This window comes from Pleurodeles waltl, chromosome 6 (genome assembly GCF_031143425.1).
Source record: "Pleurodeles waltl isolate 20211129_DDA chromosome 6, aPleWal1.hap1.20221129, whole genome shotgun sequence".
In the NCBI taxonomy this organism is placed as follows: Eukaryota; Metazoa; Chordata; class Amphibia; order Caudata; family Salamandridae; genus Pleurodeles; species Pleurodeles waltl.
This window is the reverse complement of record NC_090445.1, coordinates 1,623,527,729-1,623,546,660: the sequence shown is the minus strand read 5'-3', so window position 1 is coordinate 1,623,546,660 and position 18,932 is coordinate 1,623,527,729. Positions and strand designations below refer to the sequence as shown.

General features: G+C 45.3%; 1 protein-coding gene across 1 annotated transcript in view; it reads left to right on the top strand.

Moving 5' to 3' along the window:
* ASTN2 (astrotactin 2) overlaps positions 1 to 18,932 on the top strand; it is a 2,164,803-nt gene that overhangs the window by 638,429 nt on the left and 1,507,442 nt on the right. The window contains exon 4 of the mRNA XM_069241522.1: positions 4,593 to 4,742. Coding sequence (XP_069097623.1) covers positions 4,593 to 4,742 — 150 coding nt within the window. The remainder of the gene's footprint in view (positions 1 to 4,592; positions 4,743 to 18,932) is intronic.

The window sequence follows — 18,932 nt, the reverse complement described above, 5'->3', positions numbered from 1 at the left end:
ACCCTGCTTTTAATGTGCAGCATGGAGTGGCCCTGTGGTCATTGGCTCTCATTTATTTACATATAAGGAGCCATGCAGCTTCCTCCCGCTTTATAAAGCATGACAAATTCTTATCAGCACACACTTTTAATCAAAGACTCAAGTATTATATTCAAAACGAAACATAGTGAGCATGTTTGGTAATGTAACGAAATTGTGACATTACGCATCCAAAATATTCTTTGTTTTGGAGATGTAACAAGTGGATAGTTTGACACATAAGTAGAAAAAAGGAATCTAAGGCACTGTTTTTTAACCTGTTAGGTTCAACAACACAAAAGGATGGTGGATGGAGTGCTAAAACTTTTCAAACACTGACACCCAGTCACAAGTCTGGGATTAATCCATGGTTCTTTTGCTCACCATGCCACCCTAGTTTGGGCCCAGCCATATGCAAATCAGTCTTGACCTTGTTCTCACTGGGAACAGTCCAGCCTGAACTGACAGGCCAAGTCCTACCTGGACCAGAAACAGGCATCCTGGGACCAGTTTCAGGGTATCATCCTTCATTAGCCAGGCTAGCTTGAATCCAGTGGCACAGTGAGCACGGGACCCACGTCTAGACATAAGATTCCCACTCAGGGAAACTTTAGCAACACAAAAGTATGATGGGCAGAGTGCTGAAACTGTTCAAACACTCACACCCAGTCACAGATCTGGGCTCAATCCATTGTTCTTTTGCTCACCTTTCAGGTTACGCAAAGCCTACTCAGGGGCTCTGTGACTGCTTAGAACATTAAATAATATCAACAAATTAATAAAGTGCATACAAACAATGAAGTAAAATGTAAAACTTTTAAAATGTTCTGTAAGTTTCAAGTAATTTGAAATTGGAGGGTAAAAGTTAAGTTAGCATTCTCAGATTGATTTGTTGGAGCAGTGCAGGCACATTAAACAGAATGTAGTATGGACAATGAGTGGCCTCAAATGAATTTAGAAACGCTCCAACCTTCCATTTAAAATGAAAATCTTGATTTTTTAAAGATTTTTTGTGTGAAATAAGTAAAATATTTAATCGTTTGTGTGATTAATACTTCTGTATTTTTTGGTATTTTTTCTGTATTATTATGTGGCTCAAATCATAGGTAAAAATGCTTAGACTGGGGTCCCTGGCTTCCAGTAATGATTCAGTGGGGCTTCCCAGATTACAAAAATGATTCAGTGGGAGTCCCTGGGTTTTAGTATTGATTAAGAGGGGGGTTCTAAGAAGTCACAAGGTTAAGAACAACTGATCAAAGGCATTCATTTGTCACTTGGGTGGAAAGTAGATCCACCTTAAACTGGTGGTTTCTTGTCCCATCAACCTCACGATTGCCCCACTGCATTTGGAGGTTGAGGAATCAATGCTTTGCTGCCGGTGGATCTTAAGTAATATACAGCAATCCTTATGCATGAAAGCTTATGGCTCTGTGGTAGATGGTTAATTGCTTCCAATGCATCAGATGTCTTCATTTTTTGAACAGTCGTTCAGGTGCATATTTTTCCTGCCTGAGTCCCCCATCCTTGGTTTAATGGCCCTAGGTAGGAAAATCAAACAACCTCTGCAACGTGCAGGGAGAAAACCTGCTGTGTATCAGGACCATTGCTTTTATGTTGCCACAAACAAACCATCACTGGCTTCTGAAAGGAAAAAATGAATGCATAGCTAGCCAACAACATGGCACTTATTTCTGAGGAGAGCGCTCCTACCCGTTTGGTGGTACCACTTTTGTTAGAAATAGAGCGCCTTGTGTCACTCAAATAAAAATGGTGTGCAACACTTAGCAAAAAACATGTAAATAGGTCACACTTGTCTGTTTACTATACTCAAATGGAGCAGAGTGGAGAATAAATAGGTGACATCAGAGGCTCAGAACCCTTAGAGAGAGAATGATTATGGGGGCTTGCCCGTAACCTATTCTATTGGGGTTTATCAAATACCACCAAGGGCATTAATATATTCTCATCCAGAATAAACAGGCAAGTAGGCTTGCATACGTGTTTTTTTGTTAAGTATTGTATGTCATATGTTCTTTTAAAAGACCCTGGCATATAGGACTATGACAACCAAATACAAAGAATTAAGGAATCAGGGCAACCACATAGGTCTTGAGAAAATCCCCGTACCTAAGTGATCTAAACACGAGGTCTGAAACATGTTGACCCACATTAGGGTGAAGGGACCTTATATTCCTTTCTGAAGACCTGCCTTTTCTGTTTTTTTAACCATACAAAAGGTACCAAATATTAAACGGATACTGGGGTTCCCTTCAGGTATTTTTCTCCTTAACAAGTAGATCCTTGTCAAAAAAATTTATCAGAAGTGTTCCCTGCAAGATGGACAAGCCCATCTTGGTTTATAGGGACCAGGATGAGACCCAATGATGAAACATGACTCCAATAGGATGTGTGAGGGTCAGAAAAGAAACCCAAGTGGGCCGCCCTACAGGCTAGGACTGACCACGCAGAATGAGGACAAGTAAAATATGATGGAGTACAGTTGTGTAAGGAAACTTGAGGGGGGGCCCTGAAAGGTACATGGAGGGGGCCCCCTCCCTCCACACACTCAGCCAGGAGCTCTAAAGCCAGGGGCCCCATCCGCCCGTGCACAGTGGCAGCCAGTTCGTGGTACGTGACTCTGAGCTGCTGAAGGGGACCTCTGGAGCTCAGGCGGGGGGGGAGGGGCGGGTGCAAACACCGCAGGGGCTGCAGGGGTGATTGTTACGCCACTGATGGAGTAGCGCAGATCCACACCACTAAAGCTGCATTCCTAGGTCTACCATGGCACTGTGTGATCCTGGTCAGGATAGAGGTACATTATCAGAGCTGTGTGCGGAGTTTTAGGGATGCCGTTGCACAAGGCATTGGAGGCCATTGGTGAAACAATATTTATGAGTTTGTCTGTACAGCATGCAGTGAAGGGGGAAATGATTGATGAACTGTTGTCAGAGCTGTGTGCAGATGTTTAGGGCCTGAATAGCAAATGGCGATGCAGGTGAGTAATGAGCTCTTGTTTTATGTGATATGTGTGGTCCTAATCCTGTGATAGCATGCGGTACTACGGGTCAGGACTGGGGTACTCTGTCAGAGCTGTGGACACAGCTTCAGGGGTAGAATGGCATACGATGCTTCTGGTTTGTTGCAGAGTATTACATAAGACATACACATCTTCACACCCCTGGATATTAAGATTATATCCAGAGGCCTTGCATGGGTATTTAAGAAGGGTGCAGGGTCGAGGTACATTGTCAGAGCTGTGGGCAGCAGTGAAGGGTGCAGGGTTGAGGTACATTGTCAGAGCTCTGGGCAGCAGTGAAGGGTGCAGGGTTGAGGTACATTGTCAGAGCTGTGGACAGCAGTGAAGGGTGCAGGGTTGAGGTACATTGTCAGATCTGTGGGCAGCAGTGAAGGGTGCAGGGTCGAGGTACATTGTCAGAGCTGTGGACAGCAGTGAAGGGTGCAGGGTCGAGGTACATTGTCAGAGCTCTGGGCAGCAGTGAAGGGTGCAGGGTCGAGGTACATTGTCAGAGCTGTGGGCAGCAGTGAAGGGTGCAGGGTCGAGGTACATTGTCAGAGCTGTGGGCAGCAGTGAAGGGTGCAGGGTCGAGGTACATTGTCAGAGCTGTGGACAGCAGTGAAGGGTGCAGGGTCGAGGTACATTGTCAGAGCTGTGGGCAGCAGTGAAGGGTGCAGGGTCGAGGTACATTGTCAGAGCTGTGGGCAGCAGTGAAGGGTGCAGGGTCGAGGTACATTGTCAGAGCTGTGGGCAGCAGTGAAGGGTGCAGGGTCGAGGTACATTGTCAGAGCTGTGGGCAGCAGTGAAGGGTGCAGGGTCGAGGTACATTGTCAGAGCTGTGGGCAGCAGTGAAGGGTGCAGGGTCGAGGTACATTGTCAGAGCTGTGGGCAGCAGTGTAGGGTGCAGGGTCGAGGTACATTGTCAGAGCTGTGGGCAGCAGTGTAGGGTGCAGGGTCGAGGTACATTGTCAGAGCTGTGGGCAGCAGTGAAGGGTGCAGGGTTGAGGTACATTGTCAGGGCTGTGGACACAGCTTCAGGGGTAGAATGGCGTACGATGCTACTGGTTTGTTGCAGAGTAGCACATAGGACATACACATCTTCACACCCCTGGATAATAAGGTTACATCCAGAGGCCTTACATGGGTATTTAAGAAGGGTGCAGGGTTGAGGTACATTGTCAGAGCTGTGGGCAGCAGTGAAGGGTGCAGGGTCGAGGTACATTGTCAGAGCTGTGGGCAGCAGTGAAGGGTGCAGGGTTGAGGTACATTGTCAGAGTTCTGGGCAGCAGTGAAGGGTGCAGGGTTGAGGTACATTGTCAGAGCTGTGGGCAGCAGTGAAGGGTGCAGGGTTGAGGTACATTGTCAGAGCTGTGGGCAGCAGTGAAGGGTTCAGGGTTGAGGTACATTGTCAGAGCTGTGGGCAGCAGTGAGACTGCACAAGCCCTGGCTGGCTTCTGGCTTTGCTGAGCAGCACATCTGCACCTCTATTTATAGAATGCAAAGAAGCGTCAGTTTGAAGTTTCCCGGTGTTGACCTTGAATCTCGTGTTATTTTGCAGCCTCGGAGATCACGCAGGAGAGCGTGGACACGTTCATGCAGAAATTTAAGGAGAGTTTCCGCACAAACACCCCCATCGAGATCAACCAGCTGCAGCCGACGTCACACAGCACCACCGTGGGCAGGAGGAAGCGCCGGGGCAGAGCCCGAGGTGAGAGCCCGTCTCTGGAAACAAGTGCTTACTCTTATAGAAAGGGGCGAACAGAGCCGGGACTGCGGGCTGTCACCTCTGAAGCACCTTGATCCAAAACACTTTACAGTAATATACAGTAGAGCGCATGTAAACATGCTCAGTGACTTCCTCGCTCATTACTGACATTGGCTGTCACTGTTAGAATCCCAAACAAGGCCACCAGCCTGCCATTCTTTCGGGGTCCTAAATTGTGTGCAATTCAAGCAGGTATTTGTAGGGTGTCAGAATGTCCCACGCAGGCTGGCAGCGTGCACTTTTGGGGGTATGTGGCCGAAGACTTATTAGTTTATCTCCGCATAACTGTGTGCGCACCAACCCTTGCGCGATCCCATCCCCTGTCAGCCACATGCCTAAAGCGGTCTCACTGCCATATGACCTGTGGATTGTACTGAGCCTCCAGTGCGCTTCCGCTTCCGGTACCAATGTTCATTTTACATCCTTCTAATCTCACATCGCGATGTCAGTGATGAGAGTCGCCAGCCCATCTACAAACCAGCGTTGGGTTAGCCAGTCCTCCAACATATCCAGTTTACACACTTACACCGTCAACTATTCCCACTCTGTTTCTGTAGTGCTCAGAGGTGGTCAAAAGTACGCACAAAGAAAAAAGTAGAAATAAATAATGTCCACGCCCAGAACACCAATGTACTCCTTTGGAAGGATGTCCCCAACCAGACTGGCAGCAATTGCTTATATCACAATATAAATGCAGACTGCCAGCCATTAAACTTTTGCTAAACAAATAGACTGCTGTCACCTGAGAGGGTGAGCTGCACATGAACATCATAATTCTTAAATCTTCATGTTATAGTACGGTCCGCACGTGCACTTTCACTTTTGCACTATTGTCACTGCACTTTGGGCCTCATTTACAAGAAAGTGGGACAGAGCGGTGCTGCGCCAAAATTGGCAGTGCGACACCTCAGAAATGTAGGGATGCACTGTATTTACGACAATATGGCGCACCCCTGTGTTCCCCTACCGCTAGCGCCAAAATTAGGTGCCTAGCACCAACGCAAGAACCCTTGCACCATAGTGCAAGAGTGTCTGGGTTTCAGGGAATGATTATGTGCAGGAAGGTGTGCCTTCCTGCACATAAACAATCAATAATGACGACTTGTTACTTGTATGGGTGCTATAGAAGTAGCAAATCTTCATTATTTAATGAGCTTATGTGCAAGAAGGGACTGCAGCACACATAGAAAAAGAAAAAATTGAGGAGTAATAAAAGTATTTCTCCTCGTTGCACCATACTAACGCCACCCCTGGGGCGCCATTAGTTTTTGACGCTGCCTCAGGTTTACAATTTCTTTAAATCTGGGTCACTGTCGAAAGCAATGGGTGTTGCATGGAAATGCCCACAGCCACATCCATTGCAGGCCCTTCTGCCACAGAAAACTGCATCGGAGGAGGGGCTCATATTTACAAGGGGCATTAAGCCATGAAAAGTGGCTCAGCGCTGCTTTGTAAATGTGGCATAGTGCACACCACCACAGAGCGCCGATGAAAGTGGTGCTCTGGTGGCCATAGGGGCTTGTAAATAATCTCTTTTGTTTTGGAGAGATAACATACGATGTGGTGATGTGCATTCAAAAGCGCCAGAAGAACTTTGTCAGATCTTAGAATTTTTATCGGTTTTATGTCATTTGTTTGGTTTTACAAGCTTGGCGGTTCGTGACACCTCTACTTTTATTCTTTTTGACCCTGAACATTTCATTATTGTGATACCCATAAAATGTGTATGATTTTAATTCATTAAAATAAACTTTTCCTTACTTATTTACTGCTAGTACCCTCTAACGGGAGGAAGCCCACACCAAGATTGGCAGCCTCTTCTAAAGTTAAAGTAAGAATTGTCATACCCCGACCGGCAGCGTCCTCGAAAGGCAAAAAGCCCACACCCAGACTAGCAGCTTCAGAGAATGGAAGAATCCTTATACCGACTGGTGGTTCTCTCTAATGGGAGGATGTCCATGCCCAGACTGGCAGCTTCGCCTAACGGAAGAATTCTGATACCAGACTGGCAGTGTCCCTAATGAGAGGACACCCACACCCAAATTGATAGTTTCCTCTAACGAAACAAATATGATATCCAGACTGGCAGTGTCTTTTAACGAGAGGATTCAGACTTGCAATGCATTTCCCAAATGGCATCTAATCACACAATATCCATACACAGACTGGCAGCATTCTCTTGTGGAAAGAGCATCACAGCTAGACTACCGGGCTCCCCATATGGTGTAATGTACACAGACAGGCAGACAGACAGACTCGTTCTATAGGAGGAAAGCTATATCATTACTTGCAGCATCTTTTAATTCCAGGATGTCTTATGACAGTCCACTATGGGAGGTTGCCCACATCCAGGCCCCTCTGTCTGTGGAAGATCAAAAGAAGCCGTCACTGACATCACCTGGTCAAAAGCTAAAGTTACCCTTTGTTCAGACAACTGGTCCTTCCCACTCCCAGATAGCTAATTGGAGTTGTGTTCAGCAGTTAAAAGCCAATGGCCTTTCTTCAGCCCAGAGGCAAGCCATTGTTCTCTAAGTCAGGGTTATTAAGCTCCCTGCCAAGGCTGTGTATTCCAGCTTTGGAGGCGTGGTGATTGGCAGAACTGTTTTAATCCAGTTCTGGCACAGCAGCCTGAAGCACATTTTTACAAAGTTATCTTTTTACAAACGTTATCCAAAATCTGATTCCACCATTAAGTCCCTAAGGAGGGAGAGAAATTGAAGCATTTTTCCAGCTGTTTTCTGAGCGCAGATGCAAAAAAAAGATCTTAATATCACTCAGGCCCATTGGGAAAAGGTCAGGCCAGGCCTGCAGAGTGAACTCTCGTTTGGCTTTTATTTCACTGTGAGGGCACACCTACTCCCATTATGATGTGCACCCTATTTCCATATATATAATAGCACCCAGCCTGTCAGCTCACAAGCCATATTTTAGGGGTGACATGAATATACAAAAGTATGCTTCTCCTACATGGCAAATACCCTTTTCCCTGCCATATGCATCTGAAGTGCATTTAAACTGCAGTTTGATCAGAGCACAGTAGTACTCCTGGACAAAATGTTTTTTTCACATATGCGGGTGGTGTAAATATTCTCTTCAGCCATCATATTATATTTAACTTTCCATACCATAGGTGCAATTTAGGTTCCATTTACACTGACTTCACATAGGGCAGTTAAGCAGGCCAAATAGGAAGTTTCAATGTACAGGACAGGCTTTCATGGGGAAGCGCAGGCACTTTACTACAGTTTAGCAGTGTTAAAGTGCACACTGTCCTAAAGCCATCAAAAACAAGAATGCCGAAAAAGGCAAACAATCTGGGGTGACTGTGGAGAAAAGTCAAATTTGCTACAGGAGTCCTATTTTGCAGATTATCAGTGTTTTTCCATTAAGTTCTTCATACCAAGAATGGAAGTTTAAATCACATAATTTGCTTTCGCATAATTAGGCAAAATGTCTGCAAAATGGCAAGTAATTATACAAAATGCAAATTTGTCATTTTGTTATAGCGGACAAAGAGAGGACAAATTTCACACTACGAAAATAGTGTAAAAAAGCTTCTCATGTTCTGGCGTTCCAGTGCGTTCATTGTAAATTTTTACTTCAATTAGCACGTTTGCTGTATATTTTTACAATGAACAGAAGAAAATAAGGCAAAGTGGCGAAATGGCATAATTATCGGAATTTCACATAGCAAGTGTAATGCAAAATTCCCCAAATTAAATGAAACATGCCAGCATAATTAAAATTTTGCCCAGGTCTAGTCCTCTTGCATTAGGCTCTGCACCCCCAGACTGCCAGTGTCTTCCTACGTTAGTCTCTTCACACCCAGACTGGCAGAGGGGTACTCGTTTACTTACTCTTGTGAATCAGCTGAGAAACTTACATCTTCCTGTTAGTAAAATTGTAAAGGGGGCAAAGTCCTTTCTATATGTACTAATAATTATAAATGTCTATTTCTTTAGTATTCACAGTTTGTTCCCATTTTAGTTGGTTTGAGGGTAATTTACAAAGGCACTAACAGTATGTAAAATGGCCTTATGGAGTGCCATGTTGCATACTCCAAAAGGCTTTTGTAAGTATGTCCCACTGACAATATCTGTGATAAGAATCTACCAGGCATGTAAGGCCCTCAGACAGAATGAAACATGCAACTTGAAGTTTTTTACTTTATTTAAGTTCTGTTGTAGTTGAAGGCCCTGATTTACAAGCAAGCTGCCCCACCAGTGCGTGACTTTTCATCACGCATGGCTGGTGCAGGTTAATGACCCATATCTACAAGGCCACGCAAAGCTATTCTGCGTGGCCTTTCATGGCCTAATAGATATGGAATAAGGCAACACAGCGCATGTCGCTGTGTTGCCTTACTTTGCGTCAGTGAGGCATTTCTATGGGTGTTGTGTGGGTTTTTCCATGTAACATCCATTTATTTGACCCTTTCTCAGAATTACAAAGTTTTGTAAACCTTGAAATGCATCAAAAGCCTACGCCAAGAGTGACACAACGGGGAGTACTATCAGTATTTGTCCCTGCTTTTTCCTTCATTGATTGTTTTTATGAAATGGAGGTGTTCCTCCCAGCACGAAAACAATCATCCCCACAATGCAGGCGCCCTTGCACCACCGTGCAAGGGTGCCTTCGCTGGCACATGGCTACAATTTCTGCACCAGCGTAGGGGGACAGGATAGAAATGCACCATATCTTTTAAATATTGCGCCTTTCTACCCTTTCCCGGTGGCACAGGGCAGTGCAGCAAGGCTCTTGCTGCGCCGCCCTGCTCCATGGGGTCTTGTAAATATGGTCCAAAGTGTCGTGCCACTTATGCACCTGTCCTAAAGTGCCTCACATCTGTGTTGCTGGACATGATAAACACAAAAAACATCCACAATTTACTTACGAATGCGCAATGTGTTGTGTAGCTCTTATGCTCTCTACTTTGTTTGTTAGGCACATATTTTTGCATCCTCTTTTTGTCTGAAATGCTTGGGATTTTTTAACAAAAGTCTGCTTCCTGCATGTCTGTACATCTTGATCAATGATCTACAAGAAAACGGTAAAATAAATGAACTTTAAAAATATAAAGCTTCTTCCTAAAACAATTCATGGTATACTTCAACAAGAATTGAAACTTCCAAAAGGTCTGGTTCTAAAGAAATGTTGTATAGTAATGTGAAGCATTAAAAATAAATTGCATAGGAATGGCCATGTAAATGTGTGGAAGCAAATAACTGTAGATTAATGTTGCTGAAGGTTAAAAGATCAGGTGACAGTTGCACTGCCAAGCGAGACATAAATATCCATAAAGGTTAATGACTACTTTCTTCCCATCTGTGTTGCTGCCAGAGAAAAGAACCCCTGAACGTTCATGATCAGGCAGCTGGATAACCAAACAAAATAAACACCACAGTGTGGAGGGAAACATTTTTTTAGTAGAAGCACCCAACTTCTGCCCAATTAAAAGATGCACTCCTGGCTCCCAACATGTGGATAGGGCCAAAACCCCTCTTAATGATGCTCACATAATTGTCTGGTGATAACTGCACTGTCAAGTCAGACCATAAAAAGGAATCTCGAACTGGGAAAAAAACACTTTGGGATTAAATTGTAAATTCTAAAAAATCACAAATGAAAGCTAAAAATAATGGTAATTTAATGCACAAAAGAATGTATTTTTCTTCTGAAATTGTTTTCAGTAGATTAGTGATATTTACATGTTTTCCTGTTTGTATACAACAATTAAAATATCTTCCGATCCCATCGTAGTCTGCTTGTCCCCTGCCGCCTTCGAGCTCACTTGTTTATCCTCCACTGCCCTTGCCTGCGTAGCAGCATATGTGCACTGATAACCAGAAGGTGGTTGCTGGGCGCCGTGGGTCAGGTTGAGATGCTGATGTGCAAATTATCTGTTGGCTCCGCTTCCCCAGTTTTGCATATAGGATAGTGTTGAACAAGCAGTCCCTCTCCAGCCTCTGTTCTTGGCATCATTCTGGGAACACATGGTGTTCTCTTGCTTCATTACACTTCTTCCCCTGTGGCTCATCCTTCAGTAGACAGGGTCCGAGCTGAGGTAGGATGGTGGAGCTATCACATATCTCTGTCACCCTTCTCCTGTCCCCTCTAACACAGGTCTGCAGACCCTCGGATACCATTATCCTGATCTGGCATTACAAGCACCTGTGAACATGTGCTGTGGTGTTGAACTACCTATCATAGTTAGGCAGGTCATATATACCCAAATTCAGAAGAGACACAATCCGCACAAACTGATGATCACTTAGAGGCCTATAGATTGGCACACCGTGTGCCAGGTCATTGCAACCAGTTGCCAGACAGTGAAACCCATGCTTAATTCAAGCCGGTAGCTGCAGATGGAGCCCACCGGCAGACATTTATGGTCACATACTTTTATTTTTTCTCATCAGATAATCAGATATTGAGCACAAGCAGGAGAGGTAAAAACACACAAGTGGGAAAGAAAGAAGAAGAGAAGATGGAAAAAGTAACAGAAGGAGAAATCAGGGACCGGCAACATTGAGATAAAGGGACAACAGTGTCTGATAGTGGATTAAAGAGGTCTCTGGCTAAATCAATACTACACAGCCTTGGTATTTGGCATGCTAATTTTTTATATCACTGTCAGAGCCGAGTTATGAGCACAGGCGCTAATTATTTTACAAATTAATCACCAAGCGCAAGAGGCTGGCTGACAGACCTAAAGAACAATTGAATAACACAACATCAAGAAAACCATGTTTTCCATACAATCAGAGATTGTACATTGTGTTCTGTACAAGTACAGTAACCCTCGAAAGTACTAATGCAATAAGACAAACTACACCGAACCTATAGGAACAGAAGCATGACTCCTCTTTTTGAAGGAACAACTACTGTTAAGTTATCTTCTGGAGCATGGCACATATTTGCATTTAAGCTAGCACTGCAACTTATACTATAACTTCATTCTCTGTGTATGGAGTTTCTGTTAACCTCATTCCTCTATCGCTTTACTATGCAATGATGGAATAGCTCTCTGCTGTAAGTGATCTCTTGTCCTCCACTTTTCACATTAGGAAATTATCTCAAAATATTCTATACAAAACTTTTCATTGTACACTTGTATAGTAGGATGATCGAAAAACATAATAATGGTACCAGTTTGTTCAGCATTGGCATGTTTGAGGACGTTTTCAGTTTGTCAAAGGTAGATTCCTTCATTACATTTCTGTTGTAACAGTACAATGTTTTGAACTGTTTTGTTACTTTCAAAAATCTTGAAACCTCTTGGATAGACTTTTCTTCTATTGATAATTACTGGACTTAGCCCTCTATGTAGGGTCACCCCAAATGTTTTGCCTCAATCACTCTTGTTTTCTGAACCTGTTTAGGTTGGCCTTAGGATGCTGTGCACTTTAACACTGCTAACCAGTGCTAAAATGCTTGTGCTCTCTGCTTTGAACATGGTAAAATTGGTTTACACCCATTTAGCACATTTAAATTACTTATACATACCTAGTAAAGTGGTACTACATGTACCCAGGGCCTGTAAACTAAATTCTACTAGTGAACATGCAGCACTCATTGTGCCCCCCTCTAAAGTAGCCCTCTTAAACATGGGTCAGGAATACCCTTGCAGGCTGCATGCAATGTTTAACTGCCATTAACCTTTTGCCAGGCCTAAAACCGCCCTTTTTAGTACATATAGGTAACCCCTAGGTTGGGCCTTAACCATTCCATAGGGGAGGGTGCATTTATTTGAAAAATTAGACATGTGCTTTTACATTTTACATGTCTTGCTATTGACCAATGGGTAAATTTGTTTTTTCCTACTCTTGCTTCGGAACAGGTAGGAATGTTGTTTTTGGTATCTTAAGAATTATAATTTTAAATCATCTTTAATCGTCAAGTTGGATTATAAGTCACAATTCTCAAAATGCCACTTTTAGACAGTTAGCACTTTTTTAAATCTTAACCATTTGGTACCTGCAGCGTGTGACCTGGGTCACATGACCAGTTGTAGTTGGCAGTAGGCCTTTGTGTATTCCTCCCAGACAATGTCAAAACGGGGGGCTGGTTGTTGGGAGGAAAGGCCATACTGGCAGGATGGATGGTGGAGGAGCTGTCACCCACAAATCTAGCACTTCAACAGGGGCTGCCTCCTGCTCTGACAAAGAACTTCACCCTTGCCTTTTGTCACCCAGACATCCTGGGGCCTGGGCAGGGTAAGGAACAAAATTCCAGAACCAGATATGTATAGATGTTTCTTCCACTTGGCACTGTGAATAAATATTAGACCCTGAGACCCATTCTTCAGAACACTCATGGATCTGCAGACTCTAAAAGAAGAATTACTTCCCAGTTGCTTGAGGCCTTGCTGCCTGGGAACTGCCCCACTGTTTGAGAACTGCACTGCTGTCTGAGGGCTGATGTGCTGCTTGAACGAAGGACTACCAAGTGTTTCCAAGGTTCAATTGGCTGGCCTCCTGTTCTGAGCTACAGGGACACAACAGGCTCCAGACTGGTGGATTCATCTGAACTGACACAGCCTGCCCCACCTCGACTCCAGACCTCGTATCGGAGCTCATGATCAGTGGCTTCACCAGCACCCACCCAGCATGACACAAATAAATGCAAGTCTTAGCAACGGAGCCCCGGAATGGTGGCTTCATCGGCGTGATGCAGTGCGACACAACTCAATGTCAGCATTGCAGCTCTTGATCCGCAATTTTGACAGCACTAACTCAGCACGACGCATCTTGATGTAGGACCTCACATCAAAGCTCCTGCTCAATGGCACCTCCATGTAGCACAGTGTAGGACAGTACAGACTTCGGATCTTGATTCCAGGAAAACAAGGAACAATCTCAAAGGGCCGAACTTAGTCCTGTGCCCGGCCTGCGCTCTATCATGGCTGGCCTAAACTTGTGACTTCGTTCCAGTCCAGCATGACCAGATAACAGTAATTTGCACTATTTGCTTCTAAGAGCTATTTTCCACTATACTTTTGAAACTACATCACTCAGGTTCTACTGATTGAATTTTTGTCATTTTGGTCTATTTTTATAGATTACATTTTACAATGTTTTTCTAAATTTGGAATATGATTTCTCTTGTGTAGTGTTTTCACTTTATTATTGTTTGTGTGCTGCATAAATACTTCACACATTGCTTCTAATTTAACCCTTACTGCTTTCGTTTCAAGCTACCAGAGGGGTCTTTTTGTGGTTCACCGTTACAAGGTTGTTGTTGTTGCTTGAGGAAGGCTTCACATCTCTCAACCAACAACCCGATTTCTCACAATAATCATTTGTCTTATTTGAATGATTTTTCTTTTAGTTAGATTAGTCTTCCTCTTTGTATTACCGTTTTTCTGTACGGATAATGTTTATTCCTCTTTTGATGACAAGTTATACATTTAGGTTAAGTGTTTTCAACTTTAGATTATTTTTTATTTCACTTTAGTTAATGTTTTTTTTTAGATGTCCTTTCTGCCAAATTGGGTGATGATTATATTTTTAAAACGTCTCGTGATCATTATTCTTTGCCTTGGGTGATCTTTTTAAAAATCCGTCTCTCTCTATGGATGATCTGCCATCCTATTTGGATTACCCTACTTTTTGGTGTATAATATTTGTATTGTATTTAAATGTGTTTATCATCGTTGAATGATCGTTTCCCCCTAATAGGATGGCTTTTTTTTTGTTTCTTTTTAGACAATTTTCTTTCGTTTTATGGTGCAACTCTTTCTACTTTGAAATAATTTTATTTGTGTGTGGGTTTGGAAAATTATTCTTCAAATTTGAGTGAGCTTGGTTCCTTCTTAGATGATCTCGTTTCCCATTAAGTAGCTGGTTCTTTGTCTCTGAACGATTGTAGTCTCCTGTGGATGACCTTTTAACACCTTCTGTAATTTTCCTCAATCTTTGGATGATCATTCTAACTTTGTTACCGACCTTTCTGGATTATCCCTTTTTTGTTTTTGCTGTGGGCAATCTATCTTGTTGAAATATGTTCTGTACCTCTTTGGCAGGGCCAGGGAACGATGCCCTTTTTCACCCCAGCAATTCCCAAGTAGTTTTAGATTTACTACACTTGCAATATAATCCATCATGTACTGCAAAATTGCAGTTTTTTAAACAGTGTTTTCACCTCAAGCACATGAAAATGTACGAAAAACACTGCCACACATATTGCAAAGCAGTGGAAGGTGCTTTCCCAAGGTTAACTGGTTAAATTTCAGCTGTTTTTTTAATCTATTGAACTCACACTACATAGGTGAAACCTTTGCCTAGAAAGTGTTAAAATGTGTTCCCATATATGAAATTACCGAAGAGCGAAATGATACTTACACACAATGTGCTGCGTTAATATGCATGATTTACGTTTTCTTGATACATAATTTAGTTAATGCTTCTGCATAATTTGACCCTTCTCTTTCACATAATTTCTGTGGCCCTGCTGTTTGAATACTTTGTATATCCACATTACCTCCCGTCCCTCCCTCGCCTTCCTTTTAACCAATGAGGCCTCCCGCCTCCCCTCTAGACCCTCCCTTCCCCTTTCAAACCCCCCCCCACCCTTATCCCCTCCTGTTCTTTTGTCTAGCCCACGCTAGACGGTTTTCTTTCCCTTTCTTACCTGCACGGCGGGGCCTGGAGGTCGTCGATGGAGGCACTCCTCGGGACGCGGAGCTCCGCGAGGAGTGCTACGGCTGGGTCGCGTCTTGAACGAGCAGCATGGTTGCTCGAGAGGCGTGTCCTGGAGGCCGGCTGACGGGGTCAGCCGGCCCTCTGTGGCTGGGACGTTGATTTCCGGGTTTCAGCGCCGCGGAGCCGCGGGGAACCGAGGGACTTCAACTCTGAGATGCTCTCAGGTAGGACGGGCGTTCGGCCCGTGGTTTTTATGTATTTTGATGAAAGTTCCAGCAAAGAGACGTAGGATTGTCTCTTCTTCCTCGGAGGAGGAGGGGGGTGAGGCTAGCATTACTACTCCTGAGAACTCACAGGTGCCTAGCAGGGGTACTCCCTTCATGTCCAGAGAGGAGGTTCAGGATATGATTGAGGTGGCGGTGACCAGGGCACTACAAGCAGGCGTGGCCAGGACTGGTCAGTCTAAATGTGCGCATTCATCGGTAGCAGCTAGGAAATCCTCATCGGAGAGTGAGGATGAGGCCCCATCGACGTCATCTGGGGGGAAATATGTTTCCAGAGAAGATATGTGGGAAGTGATGGCACATGTTCGGGACAATTTGGGTTTCCCAGTGTTTCAACCTGCAGACTCGGATTCTCATTTATTTCCTCAATATAAGACACCTTCAAAGTTTGCCATGCCTTTTCAGGGACCTGTGAGGGAGATGGTGTTTCGTGAGTGGAAGGATGTGGATAAGGCTCAGGTTCCACGATTCCTTCAGAAACTTTACTTACTTGAGGGTGAGGAGGTTTTGCCTCCTTCAGTACGCCTGGACTCTATTTTGGCTACTCTGATTGGCAAAACGGCAGTCAATCCGGAGGATTGTGTGCCTACGGATGCCACTGACCGTAAAGTGGATTCGGGTCTTAAGAGGGCTTTTGCTGCGGAAAATCTGGCGCTGAGGGCAGGGATTTATTCTGCTTATGCGTCACAGTCATTGGTTCAAGACTTTGATAAACTGGCAGTGGCTGTACAGGAAGGGGCGGAATGTTCGGAGCTCCTGGCTGGTATGGAGCAGCAGGCCAGATTGTTGGCTGATGTGTCTTCGGATGTGGTCCGTACTTCGGCTCTGGCATCTGGGTCTTTGATTGGGGCTCGTAGGTCCCTCTGGTTGCGTTCCTTGGAGGCTGATCCGGGGGAAAAGGCGGCCTTGTTGAGACTGCCGTTTGAAGGTCGTACCTTGTTTGGAGAACAATTGCCATCCATGCTTTCCACGGCTTTTAAGGAACGGAAGCATGCCTTACCTTATAAAGGGGGTTCTTCTTCGGGTAAAGGGTGGAAGAAACATTCCAGATCTTCTCCTACTAGGGATGCTAAATCCTTTTCATTTAGGAAACGGCGTTTTCAGCCGCGTTTTTCACCTAAGAAGTCTGCTCCTGCGACCCGGGGTGGTTTCAAGAAGGGGTCCTGACAATCACTGTGGGCCTGGCAGAGGGCCGGTTGGGGGAAGACTGAGTCACTTTCTTTCGGCTTGGAAGGACAGTGTAAACGATCATTGGGTACTAGACATTGTGGCCAATGGTTATGTCATAGATTTTGTGGTGGTTCCTCCAGATTCAGGGGTACGTCCCACACCTCTGCCTTCAGAGGGGTCACGGAGAAGAGCATTATTGGACGGAGTGCGGGACTTACTGGTCAAGGGGGCCATTTCCCACGTTCCGCTAGACGAGCGGGGTCAGGGCACTTATTCGGTCTTGTTTCTTGTGCAGAAAGTTTCAGGGGGATTTCGGCCGGTGCTCAATCTAAAGGAGGTGAATACCTGGATCAGGACAGTGCATTTCTGCATGCTGTCCATTCAGACTATTTTTCCATTTGTCAGACACGGGGACTTTCTGGTGTCACTGGATCTGCAGGATGCTTACCTACACGTACCGGTGGCAAGATCCTCTCAAAAGTTCCTGAGGTTTGCTGTGGGTCAGGACCATTATCAGTTTTGCGTTCTACCTTTCGGTCTAAAATCTTCTCCTCGAATTTTCACAAAGGTGCTGGCTCCTCTAGTGGCTTTGCTTCATTCAGAAGGGGTATTTCTGCATCCTTATCTAGACGACATTTTGATTCATGCCCAATCACGAGACCTTTTGCAGAAGCAGGTGGTCCATGTTCTGGGGGTCCTGCAAAACCACGGGTTTTTAATCAATTGGGAGAAATCAGACTTAGTGCCGTCCCAGGATCTGGTTTTTCTGGGAGCTCGGTTTCAGACTCTTCTTGGGTTGGTGACTGTGTCAGAAAAACGGCTGGGTGTCCTACAGGCTTTGGTAAAGAAGGTATTGTTGCGGTCTGCTCCCCGAGCTCTTCTATGGTTGCGTCTGCAGGGTCATTTGGCGTCGGTGATATTTCTGGTTCCTTGGGCACGTTTCCATCTCCTGTGCTTGATGACATGGTTCTTGAGAAGGTGGACACCAGGGCCCGGTTCTCTGAAGGACAGGGTTCCAGGGTCCGGATTGATTCACAGAGAGTTGCAATGGTGGTTGGATGCAGACCACCTGAGGATAGGGGTTTCTTTATCGCCTCTGAGACCCGTGGTGGTGACGACGGATGCCAGCCTCTTCGGTTGGGGGGCATGGATGGGGTCGGCTCAGATTCAGGGGTTTTGGTCCCCTCGGGAGGCGAGTCGGTCGTCGAATTGGCGCGAATTGAGGGCAGTATTCCTGGCTCTGGTCCATTTTCAGGATTCCCTGAGGGGTGCAGCGGTTCTGGTTCGCACAGACAACTTAGTGGCCAAGGCTTATGTCAATCGGCAAGGAGGGACCAGGTCAAGGGTCCTGTTCAATCTAGTCAGGGAGATTTTTGTGTGGGCTCAGGAGAGGGTTCCTTCTCTCAGGGCTACGTACATTCGGGGGGTGGTGAATGTTCGGGCGGATCGGCTGAGCAGAGTGATTCCTTCCTCTCAACTTTTCTCTCTCCGGAAGTCTCTGTTTCAGCATCTGGTTCGGCTTTGGGGTCTGCCAGTGCTGGATGTGTTTGCGTCAGTAGGGAATGCGAAAGTGGATCGCTTCTGCTCCCGGTTTCGATGTCCCCAAGCATGGGAGGTGGACGGGATGTCATGTCCTTGGCCGCAGGGCCTTTTGTATGCGTTCCCTCCTTTTCAACTACTCAGGGCGTTTCTGTTACGTGTGAGGGATCTGGGGTCCAGGGTTGTCCTAATTGCGCCACTTTGGCCGAGGGCGAATTGGTTCCCCTTGTTGAGGCTGATGGCGGACGGGAGGATGTGGCCTCTGCCTCTTTGTCCGTCTCCCCTGGAGTTTCCCTGCCTCCCATTGGGGTCATTGAGAAGGTTACACTTGACGGCCTGGAAGTTGAACGACGGGGATTGACAGGTCTGGGGGTGCCGGTAGCTTTGAGTTCTACATTGCTGGCTTCGAGGAGACGTTCCACTTTGCTTTCTTATGGTAGACAGTGGAAGGTGTTTTCGTCATGGTGCTTAAGTCGTGAGTTAGATCCTACCTGCGC